Source organism: Notolepis coatsorum (genome assembly GCF_963971535.1).
Source record: "Notolepis coatsorum genome assembly, chromosome: 12".
NCBI lineage: Eukaryota > Metazoa > Chordata > Actinopteri > Aulopiformes > Paralepididae > Notolepis > Notolepis coatsorum.
Window position 1 is genome coordinate 18,355,362 of NC_140176.1, and position 25,326 is coordinate 18,380,687.

General features: G+C 43.6%; 1 protein-coding gene across 2 annotated transcripts in view; it reads left to right on the plus strand.

Moving 5' to 3' along the window:
• Window positions 1-5,286: 5,286 nt before the first annotated feature.
• Window positions 5,287-25,326, plus strand: part of LOC311237656 (uncharacterized protein) — a 31,208-nt gene continuing 11,168 nt past the window's right edge. Inside the window, exons 1-14 of one of the 2 annotated variants that reach the window (XM_084325623.1) lie at window positions 5,287-5,427; window positions 6,743-6,849; window positions 7,319-7,476; window positions 8,532-8,695; window positions 9,276-9,431; window positions 11,957-12,395; window positions 14,556-14,645; window positions 16,817-16,880; window positions 17,798-18,003; window positions 19,614-19,856; window positions 20,953-21,051; window positions 21,711-21,904; window positions 23,095-23,269; window positions 23,773-23,929. In XM_084325623.1, coding sequence (XP_084181749.1) covers window positions 5,413-5,427; window positions 6,743-6,849; window positions 7,319-7,476; window positions 8,532-8,695; window positions 9,276-9,431; window positions 11,957-12,395; window positions 14,556-14,645; window positions 16,817-16,880; window positions 17,798-18,003; window positions 19,614-19,856; window positions 20,953-21,051; window positions 21,711-21,904; window positions 23,095-23,269; window positions 23,773-23,929 — 2,267 coding nt within the window. In that variant the 5' untranslated portion in view covers window positions 5,287-5,412. The remainder of the gene's footprint in view (window positions 5,428-6,742; window positions 6,850-7,318; window positions 7,477-8,531; window positions 8,696-9,275; window positions 9,432-11,956; window positions 12,396-14,555; window positions 14,646-16,816; window positions 16,881-17,797; window positions 18,004-19,613; window positions 19,857-20,952; window positions 21,052-21,710; window positions 21,905-23,094; window positions 23,270-23,772; window positions 23,930-25,326) is intronic. The other variant, XM_084325624.1, reaches the window with a different exon arrangement.

The window sequence follows — 25,326 nt, forward strand, 5'->3', positions numbered from 1 at the left end:
ATACTAGTGAAGATTCACACTTTGCAACCCCATCATATGTTTGGTGAAGAAACACACAGTTTGTTAACAAAAATACAGTCCCCCTTTAGAGGGAACTTTTTATTTTTCAAACAAATCATACGGCAAGGCCGGGAAGGGAAAAACAGAGGGGACCACAGGGGAAAAAAGTCACTGTGTCTAGCGGCGCCTGCCGCCACGAGCCGCTCGGGATTTGCCACCCCGTGGAGCCCCGGAGGGACGGTAAGCAATCAGCGGCTGGTCTCGACGGTCCCTACCGTCACCTCCGGGTGTAGATGGGTCGGCTGTAGCGGCGGCGCTCTCTCTCCTCCTGGCCTTCTTCCTCGAAGAACTTGTTTGTACTAGTAACGTTAATGCTAGTAGAATATAGACACAACGTGAGGTAATCACCATCCATTTTAAACCGGTTATTACCTAATGCTAACGTTAGCAGATAGACACGAGAACGTTAGCAGATAGACACGAGAGCCTAGGTAACGTTAAAGCTTGTAGAATAGACACAATGAGAGGTAACGTTAGCGGTAACGTTAGTGTTAGCAGAATAGATACAACGAGAGTCTCGTTAATGTTGTTATCACAGCGCTCGTTAATGTTGTTATCACAGCGCAGCGTTTCCAATATTATAAATACGGAAGCAGCTGTCCTGCGAGGAAGTTACGGAGAGCTGTAGAGCGTCAGATAAGGGGGCGTAATAGCGTAGGGTCACGTGGGGTCAGCGGCCAATCAGAGCAACCCGGAAACGCAACTGCGTTGTAGAAAGCATACACGCGTTGTGGACACTCACCGTTCCACAGCAAAATGGTAGGCAAGGCACCTTGGTTGAGCTAGCTAGCTGTTCTACTTGAATACTGAATGTTAATATTGAATCAGACAATATTGAATACTGAATGTTAATATCAGACCATATTGTATGACAGTGAAGTTATTGAATCTTTTTGTAGTGTCTCTTTCCGGTGTTGCACTTTTTAGACGTTCCCTGGCTGCGCACTTGCCTCACAGCCGACTGCACATAGAGATCAATATTATTAATTGTACAGCTCCGAGGACGGCTCGTTTAGGTGAAAATAAGGTTGTAGCTCATTGTTTACCTTACTACGATAGGAAAGAGGTGTCCTTTGTGTTTTTTTTTTGTATCCACTTTTCCTCCCATTTTCTATATTTTCTCCCATCCCAATTTTGTATCATCCAATTCAACCCTCCCCTGTCACGAACGCTGTTTCTTGCCTCCCACAAGCCGGCTGCAATGTGGACTAAGTCATACATAGCACAAGTCCCCTCCGGTACTTGAGGTAACAGCAGTCGCATCTTTTCACCTGCGCAGCTCGATCTCTCAGTGGCGAGGAGTAACGCGTGGGAGGCTCACGCTGCCCCCGACACTTCCTGATCCCACTGCGCAGGCGCACCAACCGACCTGTAGGAGTCGCTGTCCACAACGCCCGATCCCCACCCATCAGTTTCCCACCCCCTAATACGGCCAATGTGTATTAGTATGGACGACCAGCTAAACTGAAAGCAAATGTGGAGCGCTGGGCTCGAACAGCCGCCCGTGTCCTTTGTGTTTTAAAAACATTTCCCTTAAGAATTATTAACCGCGGAAATTCGAATCTGTGAATATCTTTCTAACTTTACCTAAGTCTCCCGATTGCGATACAATAAAGTGAATCTTCATCACAAAAATCATATTCTCAAAATAATCTGACGGGCAGATATTATTGCTGGCGGACCTATTTCGGCCTGCGAGCTGCCTATTGGCGACCACTGAACTATATCTGTTGGGTAACGTGCGTTTAGACAACACTATTTTGGACAGACCATATTAGGCTATTACTTCACATAAAAGATCATGTCTAAATGAAATGCACAAAACAAAAAATGTATGTATCATAACGTTACCCTGGTATAGATCTGTATGCATGTATTTATGTATTTATTCATAACGTTATACATATTCGTTAACGTTAGATTGTGCATGGCTTTTACATTGAAACGTTTACTTGTCACGTGGTTCCGTTCTCCATTCTTCACATCAAAAATGAAAAACGAACTATCAAAACGTACACGGACCAAAATCGGCCCATTATTTACTCCTTTTTTTCATTTGATTCTGACACCAAAATACGAAAACAGCTTCAAACGGAAATAGGAAAACACCTCGTATTTCAATTATTTTTTTCTTTTTCCGTATTTCCGTTTGAAACGAAAAACGAACTATCAAAACGTACACGGACCATAGTGCACTAGCCTAGCTTAGCACCTCGTATCGCCGGTTTCCAGCGGCAGGAGGATTCGAGCTCCGCTATCAGCTCTATCTTTAATCTTTCAAAATGTTCAGTTGCTATGTATGTGTGTGTTGGGCCGGCCTTTAGTATTTTAAAATAAAAAAAAATTGGGATGGGAGAAAATGTAGAAAATGGGAGAAAAAGTGGATAAAAAAAAAAAAAAAACTGCTAACTTTTGACTATTCCATGTTATTGATGTGTTAATGTTTCAAATGTTTAAATAATTACATTAAAGCATGAGCGTTGAAAATGCATTGATTAAACGTCTAGGCTAAATTCAGTCTAAAGTGGGGTGAAAAGTGAAAGTTTGGTAGACGTCTATGTCATGACGTTCAAAACACATCTAAGCTTAGACGTCTACCAAACTTTCACTTTTCACCCCACTTTGGACTGAATTTAGCCTAGACGTTTAAACAACGTCTAAAGTGTGGTGAAAAGTGAAAGTTTGGTAGACGTCTATTCTAGACGTTCAAACAACGTCTAAGCTTAGACGTTCAAAACACGTCTAAGCTTAGACGTCTACCAAACTTTCACTTTTCACCCCACTTTAGACTGAATTTAGACGTCTATGTCATGACGTTCAAACAACGGTTCAAAACACGTCTACGTTCAAAACACGTCTAAGCTTAGACGTCTACCAAACTTTCACTTTTCACCCCACTTTAGACTGAATTTAGACGTCTATGTCATGACGTTCAAACAACGGTTCAAAACACGTCTACGTTCAAAACACGTCTAACCTTAGACGTCTACCAAACTTTCACTTTTCAGACTGAATTTTGCCTAGAAGGCTATGGGCTATTTAGACGTCTTTTAAAACGTCTATTCAACGTAAAATTGCTCAGAGGGAAACGTCCTTCTCTGCTCTGCATCCCCTTAACAATTGTGTGTATTGAGCCGTACTGTATTGTACCCATTCTGCAATCTGTTAAATAAAGTTTTCATTCATTCATTCGGTAGGCCGAGAAACACCTGGAGACGTTCCACACTCCAAGACCTAAAGAACATCGGAGTGAGCTGGAAAGAAGCAAAGGCCCTGGCCCAGAAGAGAGTGAGATGGAGAGCTCTGGTGAACGCCCTATGCCCTCCAACGGGGTAAAGAGGATTAAGTAAGTCATTCATTCATTCATTCATTCATTCATTCATTCATTCATTCATTTTCATGCATTCATTTTCATTCATTCATTCATTCATCCATTCATTCATTCATTCATTCATTCATTCATTCATTCATTCATCAGCCATCTCCTCGTTTATGACCTGACTGATTGATTGATTGAAAATGTTATTAAGATTGCAGAATGGGTACAATACAGTACGGCTCAATACACACAATTGTTAAGGGGATGCAGACCAGAGAAAGACTTTCGTCTTGTTTACATCAGGGTCCCCCATTTTCAATTCATCATAATCACTGGCACCTACTGTAGCAGAGCATAGAATGCTGGTGGTGGACCCTTCCTTCTTTTATCGTTTCCTTCCTGGCGTTTACGCTTCATGCTATACCCTTCCATGAATGGAAAAACATATTGAAAATGTGCTCAAGAAGTGATTTTCTAAAGTAAACTATATGTAAATCAATGCAATGAAGTATTTAACTCAAGCAGCCGCCGACCGAGATATAGCTGTCTTTAACTTTAGTATTTACATTTTAGGAAATTTTGCTAATAGCTAATTGTATTCCACTATATTTCAAAATAGATATCATAGGCCTGCATATATACTTCTCATGAAAAAAAAATTTAGCAGCGGAATCAGCATGCCATTGCTAATGTAATGTGATGATTACTGAGCGTCTAGGTTCTAGCAGTAAGGACAAGTGCCCCTGTCATGGGACATAACCGCATCCCATTTTGAAGTGACACGCTTGAAAGATAGAATACTTCCGAGGATCCTAGAACTGAAATGTATTTATATATAGCCCGAAATCACATTACACGTCTCAATGGGCTTCACATGCCCACAATGGAACAACAAGCCCCCTGTTTAACCCCTAAATAAAGATAAAGAACAACTCCTGTTGTCATGCTGACTGATTGATTGATTGATTGAAAACTTTATTAACAGATTGCAGAATGGGTACAATACAGTAGTACAGCTCAATACACACAATATTATTGTTAAGGGGATGCAGACCAGAGAAAGACTTTCGTCTTGTTTACATCAGGGTCCCCCATTTTCAATTCATCATAACATTTATGACATACACGACATACAGATATACAGTATACTGTTACATTCAGACATTTATGACATACAAGATATACAAATATACAGTGTTCAATTAAGAGACAGTTTCTAAAAGAGAATATGTAGGCCTACATTTGAGGGGGAAGAAACTGTACATTGGAGGGGTGTTGTTGAGAGCTGCTCTTTCTTTGTGTGGCCTACGCCTCTACCACTGTTACTTCCTCTCTTTAGTCCATGGGCCAGACCAGATATCGGTGCCACTCAGGGTGACTAAACTTACATATAATATTTTCAAAGATCTATGTCTGTAGATGATATTTTGGTATGATAGCCGTTCCAGAGTGGTAGCTTTACTACTTGTCCATGTGCTTGATGATTGCCACACTGGTGTCAGTGTCACACCACCACAGAATCAGCAGAAAGGCTGCGCCACGACAACTGTCACGACCATCGACCTATGACATCACGACAGAGCCAGGGTGACACCTGCTGTCGGTTTGCCGTTACTACAACTGAAATGTAGGAGACGCAGAGGTCAAAAGACGATGGAAGTAGGCAGCTGGCTAAATTTAATCACAACAGTTTTGAAACCGTGTATTTCTCTGCAATCTATTTAATTTACTCGATAAATTCATCGGAATTAACCGGTGGTGGTGGGCGGCACAGACAGACAGTGCAGTTGGAAGCGGAGGAGCGCTGCCTAATCAGTCACGTGGCGGTTGTTTGTGGGCGTTCCCTTCAGCTGTCGGCAGTTTTTGATAGGCTAATGCGTTGTTGCTGTTCTGTCACTCCACACGTCAACAGGAAGTGTAGCCCTGCTGCTAGCGAGCTAACAAGGAGCACTACACACTCAGGAGATATAGAAAGACAAGTGTAACAATATCATCATTGTTTCAGGGGGAGTTGGGTCAAGTCAAACAGCGACATGGATTCTTCTCCGGTAAGTTGGAACTAAAATGGCACAGAGACACCCACTTTATCCCCTTAGCTTAATTAAGCTCACGTTACGGTTAGATGACGTTAGTTTGTTGTCCTCCGCCAGGCTAGCTAACTGAGCTGAGTTAGCTGTAATGCTAACATTGTTTGTTTACATGACACTCTTCACTGGCAGCAAACTAGTCAGTTGGCTACTTTGAACACTTTAGACTGGCTTTAGGTTATAAAACGTTAATATGAATACACGTCTCTTGTAGGAGATACTTAACGTAATTTGTTATTGTTAAATCCTGCCAACTTTGCAGCAGGGCAAATGGACTTTCATTGTTGACATTGAAAGGCTAGAACATTTTAAGCTTATGTTATGTTAGCAAATAAGCACAAAACACTTGCATGGATACGAATCCATCCATACAAGATGTGATGTCATATGTTAGTCTTTATTTCCAATACTCCAGGTATTTCATGGGTAAAATGTGCTTTGCCCCATTGCTATTTTAGAATTAAGCATGTCATCTTAAAATTATTTCCTGATATAGCCTGTGTGTGTGTGTGTGCGTGCTAGTGCCATTAAATATTGCCTAATAGTAATAATGCTTGCAATGTCTGTATTTTATTGGGCTACTTTGCTTATCTAATATTGTGATATTTAATATTGTGAAATACACTTTCCCATATCAAGTTCAATATTCTCCACAGCCCTGAAAATGTCATTACAATATGACCAGCCTATCAAATGTTATTCAACATAGTATGTTGTAATTAACCATTTCACAATCACACTACAGAAGGTTAACCCTTTCACTGCCACACGACAAAGGGTATTGTTGCCGTGAAAGGGTTAACCCTTTGGTAGTGAAAGGGTAATTAGGGTTAATCTGGTGCCTGTTCCATTGACTTGAAAAACTGTAAGTGTAATATATATTATCTACATTAGTAGGTTCTGGCCTCATGAAAAAAAAAAACTATTCTGAGTTCCAGAGAGTCTGCTCTTATCACATGATGCATCAAATGCAATTTTAGAAATCAGATTTTACATTTGGACTCATGACACCCTAGTACTGATGAGTAAAGTGTGAAATGTTGTAGCGTTTAATGTATTGCCCCTAGTGGCCTAGACATGAATATAAACAGATGTGCTTTGTTTTATTACACAGCTACTCGTTGCTCAAACGAAGAATTCTGACCTTTGACCCTGTGTTTTTAGTTCCATTGTTTGAGCCAACATTCTGAAAATCTCAACTCATATCTGCACCCCTTGTGTATGTGTGTAAACAAGGCAGTTTCTGTCATGATCTGTGCATGATCTCGTGTTTCAGACTATTGGGGATTTCTTCCGCACCCTGCGTGAGATGGGCTTCTCTGAGGAGCAGATCCAGGCCGCTGTGAAGGCAGGACATTTCTCTGTGCCAGAGGCAGCCGAGTGGTGAGTTGCTTTGCCCTCGTGCTTCAGTGCGATGGCTTGGAATGGAAGATAAACGTCACAGATCAGAATCACAACATGTGGTAATTTGACACTAGGCATGCGTGATATATTTGTGACCATATTGGTGTCGGTCGATGATAAGGTATTTTTTCATACATCAGTATCAGTCGGATGAGTAAAACCGGGAGGATGTATATCGGAAAAACGTATATTGACTGGTGATTTTTTATCATTTTTTATTGACTTTCATATTCATAGATCCTTGCATTCTCAATGAAGGTAAAGGTGTAGAGTTGCTGCTAAGCCATTTTCAGTAGTACATTGAAGAATTCGGTGGGGAAAAGATATTTGTACAAATTATTATTCAATATAGAAAATGTTTTTTAAGGGTTTAAACTAAAACACTAGATAAACCACCACCACGACGTTCAACAAATGTCTTTCTTGTTCCTCCTTCATCTAATGGCAGGCTCGTACAAGGCCAGAATCTGCGACACAAGCTGGTCAAGCAGCCCCCCCAGCCAGCCGAGACAGCATTTTCTGCATTCAACCCTCCCATGGAGGCTGGGTACCCAAGCACTTCCACACCACACCAAGGGCCTGCTGGCAGCGGTGTGACGCCCACAGGTCAGAGAGAGACACCAGACATTATTGTGTTATTATTATCATATACTATTATGTCTATTCTATTCTACTATTTTATTGCACTGCACTATTGCACTATTTTATTCTATTCTATCTTACTCTTTTTATTATTGTCTATTTTTAAAACTGAATCAAACCATAAACAAGGTGGCCTATTGGGATGTTAGATCCTAATGTGAAAAACTGTGATGTTATATGTTTGCACTATGTATGTGCTCATTTTATGCCTGTCTTTTTCTGTTGTGAAGCACTTCGTGCTGCAATTTCTGTATGAAAGGTGCTATACAAATAACGTTTATTATTATTATCATATACGTTTGGGAAATCTATTTTGATATGAGGCCAGCCACCACAAAGAAACCTATCTATGGGGAAACACTGATAGGTTAGTCTGCCTGTTGAGTGTGAGTTATTGGTAGGTAGAGGGATGAATCTGAACATTTTTTTTAATGGCTGTATTTGCTTTTTAATCTATCTCTACACATTAGGGAATTACGCCAAATTGAAAATTCATACATATTATTCCTGTGGTCTAAGACGATCTGAAAATATTACTGAACACAAACAACTCTCCAAAATCCCCCCAAAATCTCATTTGGGTATAAAAACTCAAACAGGCATTCTGTGGGTCCACAGAATCAGTCTCAGTCCCATTCATTGTCAATAGAGCAGCTCCAGACTTTATATCTGATGACATCACCAGTCTCAGTCTGGTTTCTGGTTTTGGGAAAGTGTAGTTCACAAATATTGATTGAACTTTCCTACGCTACAGAAATTACATATTGGAATTCTTAATTTGGGTGGTTTTCCCCTTTTAAGTAGACCGGCATATTGTATAAATTTGTCTTTCTATATAATTATTTTCAAGAATATTTATATGTAATCACACAATGGATTCACTTGGTGAATGGATGTAGATATTATTGACTGCACAAAGAAATACACATGTAAAAATGTTTTCTCGTTCTCACAGCCTTTGTTTGTCTCATTACTTAGCTTCTTTTGCATTGTCTTGGGTTTTTGCTGTATGTCTGTAGCAGCGTGCCCTCCCTTGGTCCTGGGACAGCCACAGTCTTCCCCGCCGTCCGCAGACCTGCTGCCGCTCGAGTCTCGTATCAAGCAGGACAAGAGTGACTTCCAGGAGCAACAAAGGCTACGTGTCGCTGAGGCGGTCAAGGCAGAGCGACGACAGAAGAAACAGGTCAGCAAAACCTGCCTCTTTATGAACTATTATATACTATTTATTATTATTTTTTACAGTACTTAACAAGGACCGAAAAACACGGGAATATGGGGAAAAAATTATACATCCAGACATCTTGATGACATTTCTTTAAATGTTATTTTTGTTATAGTCCTGTGTTATTATTATTGTTATTAAAAAATATTACATCCCTGATATGTTGCATCTGCAAGAAAAAGTGTTTTAAAAAAGTGTGTGTGTGTGTGTGTGTGTGTGAAAGAAGTGTTTTATTAATTTATTTCAGTTTGACACTTTTTTTCTCCTTCCTTAAGAAAGCCCCAAACACGCCAGCGCTTAAAGGTAGAATATGTAATGGAATCAAACGGCAACCGAGACCTCCAGGCAGTCTGTTTGACGACATTACAGTTTCTACCTTTAACCCTATCACATAAATTACATTACAAATGACACTTGAGAGGTCAATTATTTCTTTAACCAAATATCTTATTCTCTGCAGTATGTCCTCTTGAACTGAAGCGAGGGGTCTTTCTGAACAAACCAACAGCTTCTTGTTCTATGTTTGCTGGTCTCCCACCAGGAGCGCGAGTTAGTGCTGAAGCGTATCGCTGAGGACCGGAGGAGCCGGAAGACCCAGCCTGGCGCCCCCGCTGAGGCCTGCCCTCCTCCCAGCAGCCAAGGCCAGAGGCTCGGAGGAACCCTCCAGACCAACGTGGACAATAACTGTGTCCTCATGGTGAGGTTATGAAAATAGAAGTGTGTTTGTGGAGGGTAGGAAACACATTTTTCTTTTTAGACCACTGGCCATAGTGGACGGCAGTTTTCCAAAAGTCACCAGCAGCTTATATAATAATAATAATAATAATAATAATAATAATAATAATAATAATAATGCATTTTATTTGAAGGCGCCTTTCAAAGCACCCAAGGTCGCCGTACAGGGTTAAAAACAAATACAATTACACACAATATTACAAAGTTACATATAGGGGAGCAGTTCTAATAAACGTAAAATGTAAGTGAATTATGCCAGAATGAACAAATGTGTTTTGAGATGGGCAAACAAAGGTGGGGAGGTTGTCTATTGCGCGGATGTCTTGTGGTAGAGGCGGGGGGGCACAGCGGGAGAAAGCTCTGGATCCCATGGTAGTCAGACGGGAAGGGGGAGTGACAAGTTGGAAGGAAGAGGAGGATCTGAGTGACCGAGAGGGAGCGTAAGACTGGAGAAGTTCTGTAAGATAAGGAGGGGCTAAGTTATGGAGGGCCTTGAAGGTGAGTAGTAATATCTTGTAGTCAGTGCGTGACTTAACAGGCAGCCAGTGAAGTTGGTGGAGAACAGGAGTGATGTGGTTGATGGAGGGAGTTCTAGTAATATAGCTTCCACTATTACAATAGAAAATAACCTAGAATGAGGGTTGGTTTTCCTTCTCAAGTAGCTAACATTGCACAGCAGCTGGATTCGCAAGATCACAAGATCATGCAAGAATCCATCTTATCGGGCTTCTTCAAGTTATGCGCTTGAACCACAGTGGTTTGGACCTTTTGAGTCCTTTGAGCTCAAAGGTGAACTACAGGCAGCTACTGGCAGCAACAGGCTGAAACTCAGCCTGATTCAGCCTGATTCTTGGCTTTTGTGTGGACCTTTTATCTTCTCGACTACAACGTGGCACTGGTCTTATGACCTCTGTACAAGGAACAAAATCAACACCCACCAAGCACCAATGGTGTGTAGACTTCCTCTTATGGAGGTTACTCAGCCACTCTGGTGTGTAAACAAATGTCATGCAAGAAATAGCTTCTGTTTGTTGTGCGTTTGTTAGTGATTCTGCCTGAAGTGAGTTATTTATTAGTATATAGAAAGAAGGTCCATTTTGACCATAGAAATATGTGGAGGCATATTCCCGGAGTAGCTCCCCCTTAAAGGTCAGGAAAACTCCACCCACAGCTCACTCCACAGCATCTCACTCCACAGCATCTCACTCCACAGCATCTCACTCCACAGCATCTCACTCCACAGCAGCTCACTCTACAGCATCTCACTCCACAGCAGCTCACTCCACAGCATCTCACTCCACTGGTGTGTCACTCTACAGCATCTCACTCCACAGCATCTCACTCCACAGCAGCTCACTCCACAGCAGCTCACTCTACAGCATCTCACTCCACAGCAGCTCACTCTACAGCAGCTCACTCCACAGCATCTCACTCCACTGGTGTCTCACTCTACAGCAGCTCACTCTACAGCAGCTCACTCTACAGCATCTCACTCCACTGGTGTCTCACTCTACAGCAGCTCACTCCACAGCAGCTCACTCTACAGCATCTCACTCCACAGTAGCTCACTCCACAGCATCTCACTCCACAGCATCTCACTCTACAGCATCTCACTCCACAGCATCTCACTCCACAGCAGCTCACTCCACAGCATCTCACTCCACAGCATCTCACTCCACAGCAGCTCACTCTACAGCATCTCACTCCACAGCATCTCACTCCACAGCATCTCACTCCACAGCAGCTCACTCCACAGCATCTCACTCCACAGCATCTCACTCCACAGCAGCTCACTCCACAGTAGCTCACTCTACAGCATCTCACTCCACAGCAGCTCACTCCACAGCAGCTCACTCTACAGCATCTCACTCCACAGCAGCTCACTCTACAGCATCTCACTCCACAGCATCTCACTCCACAGCATCCACAGCATCTCACTCCACAGCAGCTCACTCTACAGCATCTCACTCCACAGCATCTCACTCCACAGCATCCACAGCATCTCACTCCACAGCATCTCACTCTACAGCATCTCACTCCACAGCATCTCACTCCACAGCAGCTCACTCCACAGCAGCTCACTCCACAGCATCTCACTCCACAGCATCTCACTCCACTGGTGTCTCACCGCTCAAGATTTAATTGATTGCTGATTGCTAATGCTAATATGTATATATATATATTTTTTGCACCTGATAAAATACAACAATTTAATAATTGTGAGCTGTCAATGCTGGTTATCTCAAAATTTTAAATATCAACCCGATTAATTGACCGATCACTAGTTTTTGGATGTTTTGTAGGACACATGCTCAGCTCATGTAGAGAAGAGCGAAGATAATAATCTTTATTATCCCCACTGGGGTAATTAATTTAGCAGCGAACCGTGTGCACTGCACTTAACGCTGCCAAGTGAGTTACCCTACAAGCCATAGACACCAGTATCTCTGTGGTGACGTCAGTGTCTCTGTCGGGTTGCTCCCACAGATCCGGCTGCCCTCCGGAGAGTCCATGCGCGAGCGTTTCCCCGCCGACGCCCCCCTGCGCAGCGTGATGGAGCACATCTCCGGACGCCACCCCTCCCTGCCCGCCTTCTCACTCCTCCAGGGGTTCCCTCGGAAACGCTTCGGGGAGGCGGAGCTCGCCTGCTCCCTGCGCTCCCTGGGCCTCACGCCCAACGCCGCCCTCTGCATCCAGACCACCCCCCCGGAGACGTCCCAGGACCCGTCCGGCCCGGCAGCGGCGGCGGCGGCGCGACTCTTGGCGGGGCAGGTCCCCCCTCAGCCTCAGATCCCCGTCCCGGAGATGGAGGAGATGGAGGATCCCGCTCTGCCTCCTCCGCTGCCCAACCAACTGTGGGAGGAGGCCGTGGGCTTCGCTGGGATCCCTGGGGTTGGGATCCCTGGGGGGCGCTCCCACCGCTGGGGTAGGAGGTTTTTACTTTACAACACCGTAATTATCCCACTGAAGATCACCACTGTGTCCTAGGTGTTTTACATCTACTGTAGTGGATGTTTTTTTTAGACGACAATCCTCAGGGTTGGGATATTAACACCAGTTAAATTCTGCTAAATATAGCCTGTCAATTCTACCAGCCGTTTGGGAGGTGTTTCTGATTTATGTATTAAAGGAACACGCCAACATTATGGGAAATGCGCTTACTGTCTTCTCCCGACGAGACGATGGATACCGATTTGGCGTTCAGTAGAAAGCTATCCGGTTGCAAGCTAGCCTAGCTCAGCACAAAATTAATAGGAGCGGATACTGACCACTAGCCTACTGTAGCTTAATACACCAGGAGAGGTGTTTTTGGCCAACAGCTAGGCTAGCTGGTCCGTATTCGCCTCCATTAATTTGTACTAAGCTAGGCTAGCTTGCAGCCGGATAGCTTTCTACTGAACACAAAATTTTTTTATTTATCTATATATCTATTTTCTTGTATGACTCTGGAGAAGACCGTAAGCACATTTGACGTGTTCCTTTTTAAAGATTAGTTTTATTCAAACACAAAGTGACAAAGTGAAACTTGTTTGATTCTCCTGCCACTGTTGTAGGTAGCAGAATAGCCTTTCCTCACCTTGAATGTGTTTTCCTCACAAATCTGTGCAGTTCCGTTAGCAGACAGTTTAAAAATGATAACGATACATGATTTCAAAAGTACCTTAACACATCTTGCGCCAAAAACGAGTTTACTCGTTATTGCCCGCCAATCAAATAACGCCAACAACGAGTTTACTCGTTTTTATGATGTTATTTCCTTTATTCGCTATTGGCATTCATAATTCATCCAGGAAGCCTGAATACTTTAGACAACAAATGTTTGTTTCCGCGTCTCTGACTGGCCAGGTCATGTGACATGTGCGCCAATCATGGGACCGCAAGTTTCTACACTGGTTAAGCTTAGGCGCTCGTTCGAAGTTGGTTAAGGTTAGAGTTTGTCTTAGAGCAGGGCGATAGAACGCCTGCCTTGATTCCAAACTCTAACCTTAACCAACTGCGAAAGAGTCGCCTAAGCTTAACCAGTGATAAACTAGGCGTTAGGTAGTTTGCAGGCTGTTAGACCCGGAAATAGGCGCCGAACTTGCCGTCCCACGATTCGGCGCGCATGTCACATGACCTGGCCAATCAGAGCGCAAAACTCGAATGCGGAAACAAACATTTGTTGTCGAAAATATACACGCATCCAGGAAGGCTCCAGGCAGCTGGACCCTGTCTGATATTTCAACGCCTCAATATCGCCGCCTGGTGGATTTCGGGCGAGTTGCACTCCACTCTAAACCGGATGTGGCGCTCTGTGCATCGGGGGGAAAGCTCCGGCAGAGCTATCTTGTAACGTGGAACAAGATACACACTCGAGTGCATGGGATCGCTTTCGAGACGCAAGAATCAATACTTTCTGCGTTTATTGCGCTTGCGTCATACAAACGGAAAATGGATATAGCAGATCGACATCAAATAATTGGATTTTTTTTTCACCAGACGCATCGGCCACAGGTAAGAGGAATCTAACGTTAATTCCAGCTCGATTTGTCCATTTATTTCATTGCAATCTATCCGATCAACGTATGGTGTCGTACTAAAGAAAGACGCTAGTGACAATCAAGGAATCATAAACGACCCCCCCCCCCCCCTTTCCTTCACGCATGATGGAGCATAATGTATAGCGATAATATGCATTTGAATTTTTTAATATAGCGTGTATAGGAACTAAACGCCAATCGATTATGTATAATACGAGTCTGGGCCTATAACGCGCGTTCTAGGAATTACTGCTATACACTCTAAAAACATACTTATATTCACGACGGTACTAACACGACAATGTATGAATGGAAAAATATAACGTTCCCACATCCGGAAACGATAGATACCCGATGTTGAATGGGCCATAGTAATGTCGATATAGCTATAATATTTAAAAAGTTATAGCCCTGCAAAGAAGGTGAGCCACTCCATAGGGTTACAGCACTGGCAGAGACTGGTATAGATGGGCATACTGCGTGGCGCAGAATGTGTTAATATTGCAGAGAGTTGAGTTTTACACAGGCAGTTGAACAGTCCGCTGAATGTATTCCTGTTGGAACAGGGCACGGCCAGAAGCTGGTCCCTGGTGATGCCGCAGAGGCTTCCAGCTCAGACGACGACGACGACGAAGAAGGAGACATTATGCTCAACGGTACCACCCCGCCCCCATGTCTGTGATTGGTGCAAAACCCTTCCTCCCACCCCCTGGCCTTGTTGCTGCCTGAATCCCACCACCTGCTCTTTCTCCTCCTCCTCCTCTTGGCTCCTCCTCCTCCTCTTGGCTTTATGTTCTGTGTTCAATGACTCCCTCTTTCTCTCTCTCACCCTCTCACTCTCTCACCCTCTCTCTCTCTCACTCTCTCACCCTCTCTTTCTCACCCTCTCACCCCCTCTCTCGCCATCTCTCTCTCATTCTCTCTCACCCCCTCCTCTCTCTCCCTCACCCTCTCACCCTTTCTCTCTCTCTCTCACCCTTGAAACGAGGCTTGGTTCTGTGTCCTCTTGGCTGCCGGCAAGACCGGCTTACAAAAATAAAAATAATTTATCCAAATCAACTTGTGTTAGTTAGCCAGTTGTACAGAACTGATGCCCACAGCTGCCATCATAACAAGAGAGAGAGAGAGAGCATGGAACTAACTGAGCCAGTAATATGTTGTCATAACATAATGTCCCAACATTATGTCCCAACTCACTGTGAGATTATAAGAAATAGATACATGTTTGCCCCACAAACCCTGTGACCTTGCAGGCAGTCAGTCGTACTCTGTCTCACAGACCTGAGTGGTTTACATGTAGTGATCTGTGGATGTGTGCCGGCCAAGGGTGCCCACAGAGCCCAGAGCTGTTGGAAGAATCCAAACCTCACCACAACAGCAAAGATGTTTATTAAAGGTGCAATATATCTGGCACAAATGTTAAAAGACTGGTTAGAAGTAATATCCCTAATGTCAGAGTTATTTAATGTTAAAACACTGGTTAGAAGTAATATCCCTAATGTTTTTATTTTATTTTTTTCTAATGTTAATTTCCCTGTATGTCCCAAAATACCAGATTACAGTGTTGGAGTTACTGTTAACTGGCTCTGGACACTGGTTGCTTATCCACAAAAGACTCATTATTTTAAACTGGAAGGAGCGTAAACCAGCCTGCTTCTCTGAATACCTGGACTTGCTGGAACAGGCAGCTTGTCTTGACGAGAGCCTGGATGTCCACTGGGACCCTGTCTGCAAGCTACTTGATTGATAATGCCCCCCCCCCTCTCTCTTATTAATATTGTTTGTGTGAAATGTTTAAAAAAAATTATGAATATATATATATATATATATATATATATATATATATATATATATATATATATATATATATATATATATATTAGAGGTGGGCATAGATTAATTTTTTTAATCTAGATTAATCTATCTGCAATCCTGGATTTAATCTAGATTAATCTAGATTAAAATGGCTAAAAAAAAAAAAAAAAACCTGCCGAAGGCATTCAAAATATGTGTGTTCTACCCAAATAATGACCAGAAGTAAGTCCTTACTTTTTCTTTCCTCCTTATGTTTCTCAGGCCAGGTGGCCCATTACACCATGAGCCCATCTCCCGTTTCCAAAATGCATTACAGACTGTTTGAAAAAGCTGTTTTGCTATGATAATTGGTAGTGAAATATCAAAATAATGTTCAATAAGATGTACTTGTGTTTAATAAGTTGTTTTATTCAGAAGTTAACACAAATACATAATATTACCAGTACAGTACAGTATCTAGCACACTCTCAGGAGCAAAACAGAAAGAATCATTTCGAACTTGAACTATGTGACATGGCTTGAATCAACTGCTCCAGTGGAGTTGCTCAGTGGCCAATGGTGTCAACTGTGGTTGTACTGGGCAGCTCCCAGGTGTGAATGGAAAAGAACATCTGTGCTCAGCGAACCTACCCTGGGTAAATAAAGGTAGAAAAAAAATGTAAATTTTTTTTTTTTTTTTTTTTTTTTAGATTAATGCGTTAATTATATTATTGCGCGATACTAGTATAGCGTTAACGCAGCACGTTAACGCCGTTAACGGCCCAGCTCTAATATATATATATATATATATATATATATATATATATATAGAGAGAGAGAGAAAGGATTGCAAAAAATAGCATCCGTTTATTACACGTTAAACCACGACTAAAGCGATGCGAATGGATTTAAATCCGTAGGGGAACTAGTATTTTGACTCAAAATGTACAATATAGGCGAGGTTTGATTTACAGTTTCTGTTAACATGGCAGTATTGGCACATCCTTTATAATAACTTTGCTCATGGTTACAGGAATGCCTAGGCTCCCCTTCCCACCTCCCAGGCACCTGTGGCCTGAGCAGGGGAACAGACTCAGGTGAGTGTCTACTCTAGACAGAGTGGAGATTACACACTACTACTATAGAGTGGAGATTACACACTGTTACTCTAGACAGAGTGGAGATTACACACTACTACTATAGAGTGGAGATTACACACTGTTACTCTAGACAGAGTGGAGATTACACAGTTACTCTAGACAGAATGGAGATTACACACTGTTACTCTAGACAGAGTGGAGATTACACAGTTACTCTAGACAGAATGGAGATTACACACTGTTACTCTAGACAGAGTGGAGATTACACAGTTACTCTAGACAGAATGGAGATTACACACTGCTACTCTAGACAGAGTGGAGATTACACTGTTACTCTAGACAGAGTGGAGATTACACTGTTACTCTAGACAGAGTGGAGATTACACTGCTACTCTAGACAGCGTGGAGATTACACACTGCTGACAGTGCATTATGTGTATCTGAACATTACCAATGTAAACAAACCCTGCACAGCCACAATATACAGCGAATGCGATTTATTTTTTAAGTCGCGCTTACATGTTATGTAGTGTTAGTCCTTGTGTCAAGAGCTTCAGTCCAATCAAGTAGAGAATGAAAACATGTCTCCATTCTTAGTTCTTATTTCTTGACGGTGGGGGGCGCTATTCATTTGTTTACCTTTGGATCACTGATTGGGCCTTTAAAAGATGTTTTTAAAAAGGACCACTGATGCTGATTTATCAATATCTCTCCATAATGTGTCTGTCAAATACCGTGGCATGATTGACTTAAAACGTGGAAATAGGCATTCCAACTGTTTTACGTAAAATACTCATAATCTAATTTCAAGTGGAAATGAGTTTAATGGTGTGTATTTATAAAAGCTTGCCGTACAAATATGTGTGTGCTTGGCTTGATAAATGAGTCCCTGTGTGTGTGTGTCCGTGTCTCAGAGAAGCGCCAGTGGAGGATCCAGCCGAGGTCGAGGGCCGCCGGGCCGCAGGTCTGGCTGCGGTGGAGCGTCTCCAGAGGGCCGTGCACCAGGAGGAGCCCCGGGCCTCGCAGGGCCACCCGTCACCCCCGAAGAGACCCTTCAGGACGCCCAGTGTGCAGTCCCTCTGTGTCCTGGCCACACGGGCCACCGTCCACCTCATGACAGGTTAGAAACCGTTTGGGGGGGGGGTAGTAGGAAGGCTGAGAGGGAGAGACCGAGTAGGGGAGACACAGGAGAGCGGGTTCTTTATTGAGACGGTAGGAAGGCTGAGAGGGAGAGACCGAGTAGGGGAGACACAGGAGAGAAGGTTCCTTATTGAGACGGTAGGAAGGCTGAGAGGGAGACAGAGTAGGGGAGACACAGGAGAGCGGGTTCTTTATTGAGACGGTAGGAAGGCTGAGAGGGAGAGACCGAGTAGGGGAGACACAGGAGAGAAGGTTCCTTATTGAGACGGTAGGAAGGCTGAGAGAGAGACCGAGTAGGGGAGACACAGGAGAGAAGGTTCCTTATTGAGACGGTAGGAAGGCTGAGAGAGAGACCGAGTAGGGGAGACACAGGAGAGAAGGTTCCTTATTGAGACGGTAGGAAGGCTGAGAGAGAGACCGAGTAGGGGAGACACAGGAGAGAAGGTTCCTTATTGAGACGGTAGGAAGGCTGAGAGAGAGACCGAGTAGGGGAGACACAGGAGAGCGGGTTCTTTATTGAGACGGTAGGAAGGCTGAGAGGGAGACAGAGTAGGGGAGACACAGGAGAGCGGGTTCTTTATTGAGACGGTAGGAAGGCTGAGAGGGAGAGAGACAGAGTAGGGGAGACACAGGAGAGCGGGTTCTTTATTGAGACAGTAGGAAGGCTGAGAGGGAGACAGAGTAGGGGAGACACAGGAGAGCGGGTTCTTTATTGAGACGGTAGGAAGGCTGAGAGGGAGAGAGACAGAGTAGGGGAGACACAGGAGAGCGGGTTCTTTATTGAGACAGTAGGAAGGCTGAGAGGGAGAGACCGAGTAGGGGAGACACAGGAGAGCGGGTTCTTTATTGAGACGGCAGGAAGGCTGAGAGGGAGACGGGAGAGTAGGGGAGACACAGGAGAGAAGGTTCCTTATTGAGACGGTAGGAAGGCTGAGAGGGAGACGGGAGAGAAGGTTCTTTATTGAATAGTAAATGGTAAATGGCAGCTTTTTTATATAGCGCTTTTATCCAAAGCGCTTTACAATTTGTTACTCGCATTTGACCCATTCACTCACACATTGACGGCGGAGGCAACCATGCAAGGTGCCAACCTGCTCATGGGGAGCAAATAGGGGTTAAGTGTCTTGCTCAAGGACACATCGACACGCTGCCCGGGAGGAGCGGGAATCGAACCGGGAACCCCCGGATTGCCAGCCGACTGCTCTACCTCCCGAGCCACTGTCGCCCCCTATTGAGACAGTAGGAAGGCTGAGAGAGAGAGACAGGAGAGAAGGTTCTTTATTGAGACAGTAGGAAGGCTGAGAGAGACAGGAGAGAAGGTTCTTTATTGAGACAGTGCAAAGGTCGAGAGGGAGACATGTGGTTCCAGAGGAAGTGATCTTAAAGCAATAGTTCAGATTTTTGGAACCCTAGCCCTATTTCTTACTTACTACTGATATTGATTGATTGAGTCCTTTTCTCAGCACGATCCATGCTGTTCCTTATATACTGTACTAGCTCTGGATAGTTGACCACAAACAAACCAACACAAAGTCTCCCTCACACTCCCCGCCGCCGGCCTCGTCTTTGCTTCTCCCCGTGTGCCTCCAGCTCCCAGCATGCAGTACAGCAGCAGCCTGGCGTGCCTGACCCCTGAGCTGGTGGAGCTGCTGCTCGCCCACATGGCCCGCGAGAGGCTCCTTCGTCCGCGCACCCTGGAGCTCTTCTTCGGCTGCCCGCTGCAGAGGTTTGTCCTCAGCTGCTACCCTTACTGCACCAACGAGCTCCTGCGGCAGTTACGGGCCTTCACCGCGCTAAAGCACCTGAGCCTGGTCAACTCGCCACTCGTCACAGGTAGGGTGGTGTTTTCTGTTTTGAACTCCAGAGATCCGGGCTTTAAAGTATGACACAATGTTGCCGTGGGTTTAGCTAATGTCTGTGATACTGTGTGTTGTTGTCTCCAGACGTTGTGATACTGTGTGTTGTTGTCTCCAGACGTTGTGATACTGTGTGTTGCTGTCTCCAGACGTTGTGATACTGTGTGTTGTTGTCTCCAGACGTTGTGATACTGTGTGTTGTTGTCTCCAGACGTTGTGATACTGTGTTGTTGTTGTCTCCAGACGTTGTGATACTGTGTTGTTGTCTCCACTAAACTAAACACGTTTCGCAATTATGCCACATCAATGTGGAACGCCCTACCCAAAGCTGTAAAGGAATGTGAATCACTACCCACTTTCAAAAACACTCTCAAAAAACACCTACGGGAGACTGCAATTCGGCCCCTGTAAATGTCCGAACACAACCCCCTCCAATGTACAGTAAAAATTACCAAGTATGGTCTTGTCAATATTCCAATGTACAGTGTTGCTTGTACAGTTGTACAGTGTCCCCCACCCACCCCTCCTACCCAACCTCCCCCCACTCCTACCCAACCTCCCCCCCCCCCCACCCAACCACCTCCAATGTACAGTACCCCCCCCCACCTACCCAACCTCCTCCAATGTACAGTTTCTACGTCAAATGTATATACTTCTTTTCTGGACTCTTTTCGTATCACAAACAGTACTGTATTTGCAAATCTGGTATGTCATAAATGTATAGATGTAGCAGTACTGTCTATCTGTATGTCATGTATGTCATATATGTCATTATGAATTGAAAATGGGGGACCCTGATGTAAACAAGACGAAAGTCTTTCTCTGGTCTGCATCCCCTTAACAATTGTATGTATTGAGCTGTACTGTACTGTACCCATTCTGCAATCTGTTAATAAAGTTTTCAATCAATCAATCCAGACGTTGTGATACTGTGTGTTGTTGTCTCCAGACGTTGTGATACTGTGTGTTGTTGTCTCCAGACGTTGTGATACTGTGTGTTGTTGTCTCCAGACGTTGTGATACTGTGTGTTGTTGTCTCCAGACGTTGTGATACTGTGTGTTGTTGTCTCCAGATGTCGGCCTCTCAGTCCTGTCCAGCCTGGTCAAACTGCAGCACCTCAACCTGGCCGCTTGCAGCAAACTGACCGACTCCTGTCTGCAACACATCACAGGTGGGCCTTTCTATCAACACAGTCCAGCCAGTCTAACACAGTGATCCCAGGGTCATCAATGTTAAAACATTTTAAAATATGTTTTCCAGGCCTTGGCAAATTCTGAAATACCCACATACTTTTGGAAAAGTCATGGGAACCTATATAATGGGTAGTGTAGTTTCATGAGAGACGGTCTATATAATGGGTAGTGTAGTAACATCAGAGTCAGTCTATATAATGGGTAGTGTAGTTTCAAGAGAGACAGTCTATATATATAATGGGTAGTGTAGAAACATCGGAGTCAGTCTATATAATCTATATAATCACGATCTCTGCCAAAAGGCTGGGAATTGCGCAGTGAGTGGTTACCATGGTAATTAAGGACTCTTTCACAGAAACTACTGGATGGCACATGAATAGAAGCGGAAGTGAAAGTAAAATTGGAAAGAAACTATCCTTTTTGACCAAATTAATCATTCTGTGTTGTCAGTAATTTACCAGTCAGTAATTTACCACGTCTCCTTCAAATATGAAAGAAAAACAATGATGTGTATGAATACCCATTTAAAGAGATGGGGTCGGGTCTTGTTAGTCTCGTCAGTCCCTGTTATCAAGATGGGCGGCTTCTCTTCAGACAGACTTTGGTAACACGGTGTGCTCCTCTCTGGTTCTGCCAGGTCTGAAGAGCCTGTGCTTCCTGTCTCTGGACCAGACCAAAGTGAGCGACGTGGGGATGGTCCTGTACCTCCAGTCGGCTCCCTCCTGCCTCACCCAGCTCAGTCTCAACCAGACCGCCGTGACGGAGGTCACCCTCGCCGCTCTGCCCATCTGCCTGTCACAGCTTCGGCTGCTCAGCATCAAACAGACCCCGGTACGTTCGCTCTCCACCTTCTTCATGTCGCGGACCCCTACATTGATACACTTGTACATTGGAAATACATTGGAACACGCCAACATTTTGGGAAATGTGCTTATTGTCTTCTCCAGAGAGAGACAAGAAGATATATACCAGTTTCCTCTTTGTGCGTTCAGTAGAAAGCTTTCTGGCTGCACGTTAGCCTAGCTTAGCACAATGAATTGAAGCGTACATGACCGGTTAGCCTTCGGAAGAGGTGTTAGTTGGACAATGCCTAGGCTAACCGGCACTGTCCGCTTCCATTCATTGTGCTAAGCTAGGCTAACGTGCAGCCAGATAGCTTCCTACTTGAACGCACAGCGAGGAAACTGGCATCTATCTTCTTGTCTCTCTCTGGAGAAGACGGTAAGCTAATTTCTCAGGGAACCCCATCTGAGAAGATTTTAGTTGTGAGATATGATTATGTCCAGAATTCCACAAGTGTATACTGTCGTCGAGGAGATTCATTCATTCATTCAAGCCTTTATTTCAACTCGTTAGGAAGCTGAGGTTTCCCTCATTTACAGCCACAACGAGTTTACAATCAACAGAAAAGACAAATAAACAAACGGTCACATAACACAATAGAAATTTAAATAAAAACGACACAAAATCTGTTAAATCAGAACAAAGTTGACACACAGTGATCAAAAATCATGCTCTTAACCTCTGAAGCCGATCGGCCCGGTACAGGCCAACCTACCTTATCATACAGGACACAATGGTGAGTATCTCATCTGTCCCCAGTGATAAATCTGAGGGCAGAGGTAAATAATAAAAATAATTCAGGACCTGCTCAGAGGTCATCAATCGGCACGCATGCCAATTGAAGCTGCAGCATGACTATAAATTACATTGCCATAGTCTAAAACTTGAAAAAGACCAGAGGGTCGAAATGCTGTATCTGCTGCTATTATTTGTCAATTAAAACACCTTGGAGCATCAAAAGTGAGTTGCGAGCCCCGCTTTGTTCTCTCATAGTCTAAAACTGACAAAAAACTGCATCAACAATCATCCTCCTAACAGCGAGGTAACAGTGGAGACTGTATACAGTGTAATTTGTGTCTTCCTTCTAATAAAACTGTTGGTCATTAACGAACAATGGCAGCAATTTCAGTGCAGTTTTGCAGTCTTCACCTACTCTCTGCCCACTGCTCTCTGCACAGGTGAGAGATGTGTCAGCCCTGGCTCAGCTGACTAGTCTGCAGACCCTCTATCTGGACGGGACAGGTGTAAAGGAGGGCTCCCTGGAGCACCTGGCCAACCACCCTACCCTCTCTGCTCTGAGCGTGGCAGGGATCCCTGTAGAGGACGGGAACCACGCCCTACAGATCATCTCAGGTGTGTGTGTGTAGAATAGCAGTAGGAGATGATGATGAATCCATAGTTGTATATGTAGAATACCAGTAGTAGATGATGAATCCATAGTTGTATAAGTAGAATACCAGTAGTAGATGATGAATCCATGGTTGTATAAGTAGAATACCAGTAGTAGATGATGAATCCATAGGTGTATAAGTAGAATACCAGTAGTAGATGATGAATCCATAGTTGTATATGTAGAATACCAGTAGTAGATGATGAATCCATCGATGTATAAGTAGAATAGCAGTAGTAGATGATGAATCCATCGGTGTATAAGTAGAATACCAGTAGTAGATGATGAATCCATAGTTGTATAAGTAGAATAGCAGTAGTAGATGATGAATCCATCGATGTATAAGTAGAATACCAGTAGTAGATGATGAATCCATAGTTGTATAAGTAGAATAGCAGTAGTAGATGATGAATCCATCGATGTATAAGTAGAATAGCAGTAGTAGATGATGTTTTCTGTCCCTCAGGTCTCAGGCTGACTCAGCTGACCCTACCTGGGCGTCACTCTGTGACAGACAGTGGCCTCTCCTTCCTCTGCAAACTGTCCCTGCTCACAGAACTGGACCTGACCGACTACACACACGTCACAGACCAGGGAGTCAGCCAGCTCTCCACCATGACCAGGTAACCTTCATTGTTGTCGTCATTTTGACAAAAATAAACTCCGGTTCCTTTCCTTGTTTTTCAATGGACAGTGTTTTCCTTTCCCGTTTACCAGTCATTTTGTCCTTTAAACTGCATTTGGGGTGAGATGGTAAAGTGATGTTTTACAGGAGGGTTATATGTTTTGTTAACTAGCCTAACTTTTAAGAGCCACATTTGTAATACTAAATAATCAGAAGTCCCCACTAGGGTTGGGTACCGAACTCAGTACTTGTATGTACTTTTACCTTCAATGACGCGCAATTGTCATTTCATAATAGACACAGAACAGCGCGGACCTTCCAATGACACGCAATTGTCATTTCATAATAGACACAGACCAGCGCGGATCTTCAATGACGCACAATTGTAATTTCATAATAGACACAGACCAGCGCGGACCTTCCAATGACACGCAATTGGCATTTCATAATAGACACAGACCAGCGCGGACCTTCAATGACAAGCTATTGTCATTTCATAATAGACACAGACCAGCGTGCACCTTCAATTTTAGAAGCTATGGCATCTAGCTCTTCAGACCTGCGTTCGACAGCCCTGTGACAACTCCTCTCGCGAATCGCACTCTACGTGCAGTGAAAACTCTGTAAGCAACGGGTCCAATGTGTCGAACATGCTTTGCATCCTCGCCATTCCTGTATGCTCAGATCGTGGTGGGGGGTCTCTCTCTCTCTCTCTCTCTCTCTCTCAAGTAGCCAAACATTACACTATAAAAGTAAACTAGATAGTTGATGTTAATAAACATTTAACTTCATTAGCTGAAATATTCTAAAATCATTAAGTCTGCTATAAGCCATTATCCCCCTTTTGTGTGGGTGTGTGCGCGTGCACGCGCCCGTCCGTCCCACCTCTGGTCTTTGGAAAGACCAGATAAGGTCAGAGGAGTTTGATAGTATTTACTGAGGATGGCCAGATAATGTTGATATTTAAACTTAAAAAATAATAATACATAATACATTTATACTAGTGCTGTCAGGCGATTAAAAAAATTAATCTAATTAATTACAGGATTTGTAATTAATTAATCTAATTAATCGCATTTTAATCGCATAACCATTTTATGCCTGATATTCTATATTCTATAATCATATTTCAAATTGCATGTGTCCAGATGGCAGAATTCAGTACTGTATCTACAAAACCTTCCGTTTAATCATCTTCCATCTATTAATTTGCTTAGATTTTTCAGGTCTGGTCAATTTGAGCATGGTGTTATTCACAGTCAAAGATAAAAAAAAATGTATTGATATTCTCATTTGGTTCATTACAATTGACTCAAAATAAATTTTTCATTCAATCAATCACCGTGCAGATTGATTGATTGAATGAAAATGTTATTAACAGATTGCAGAATGGAA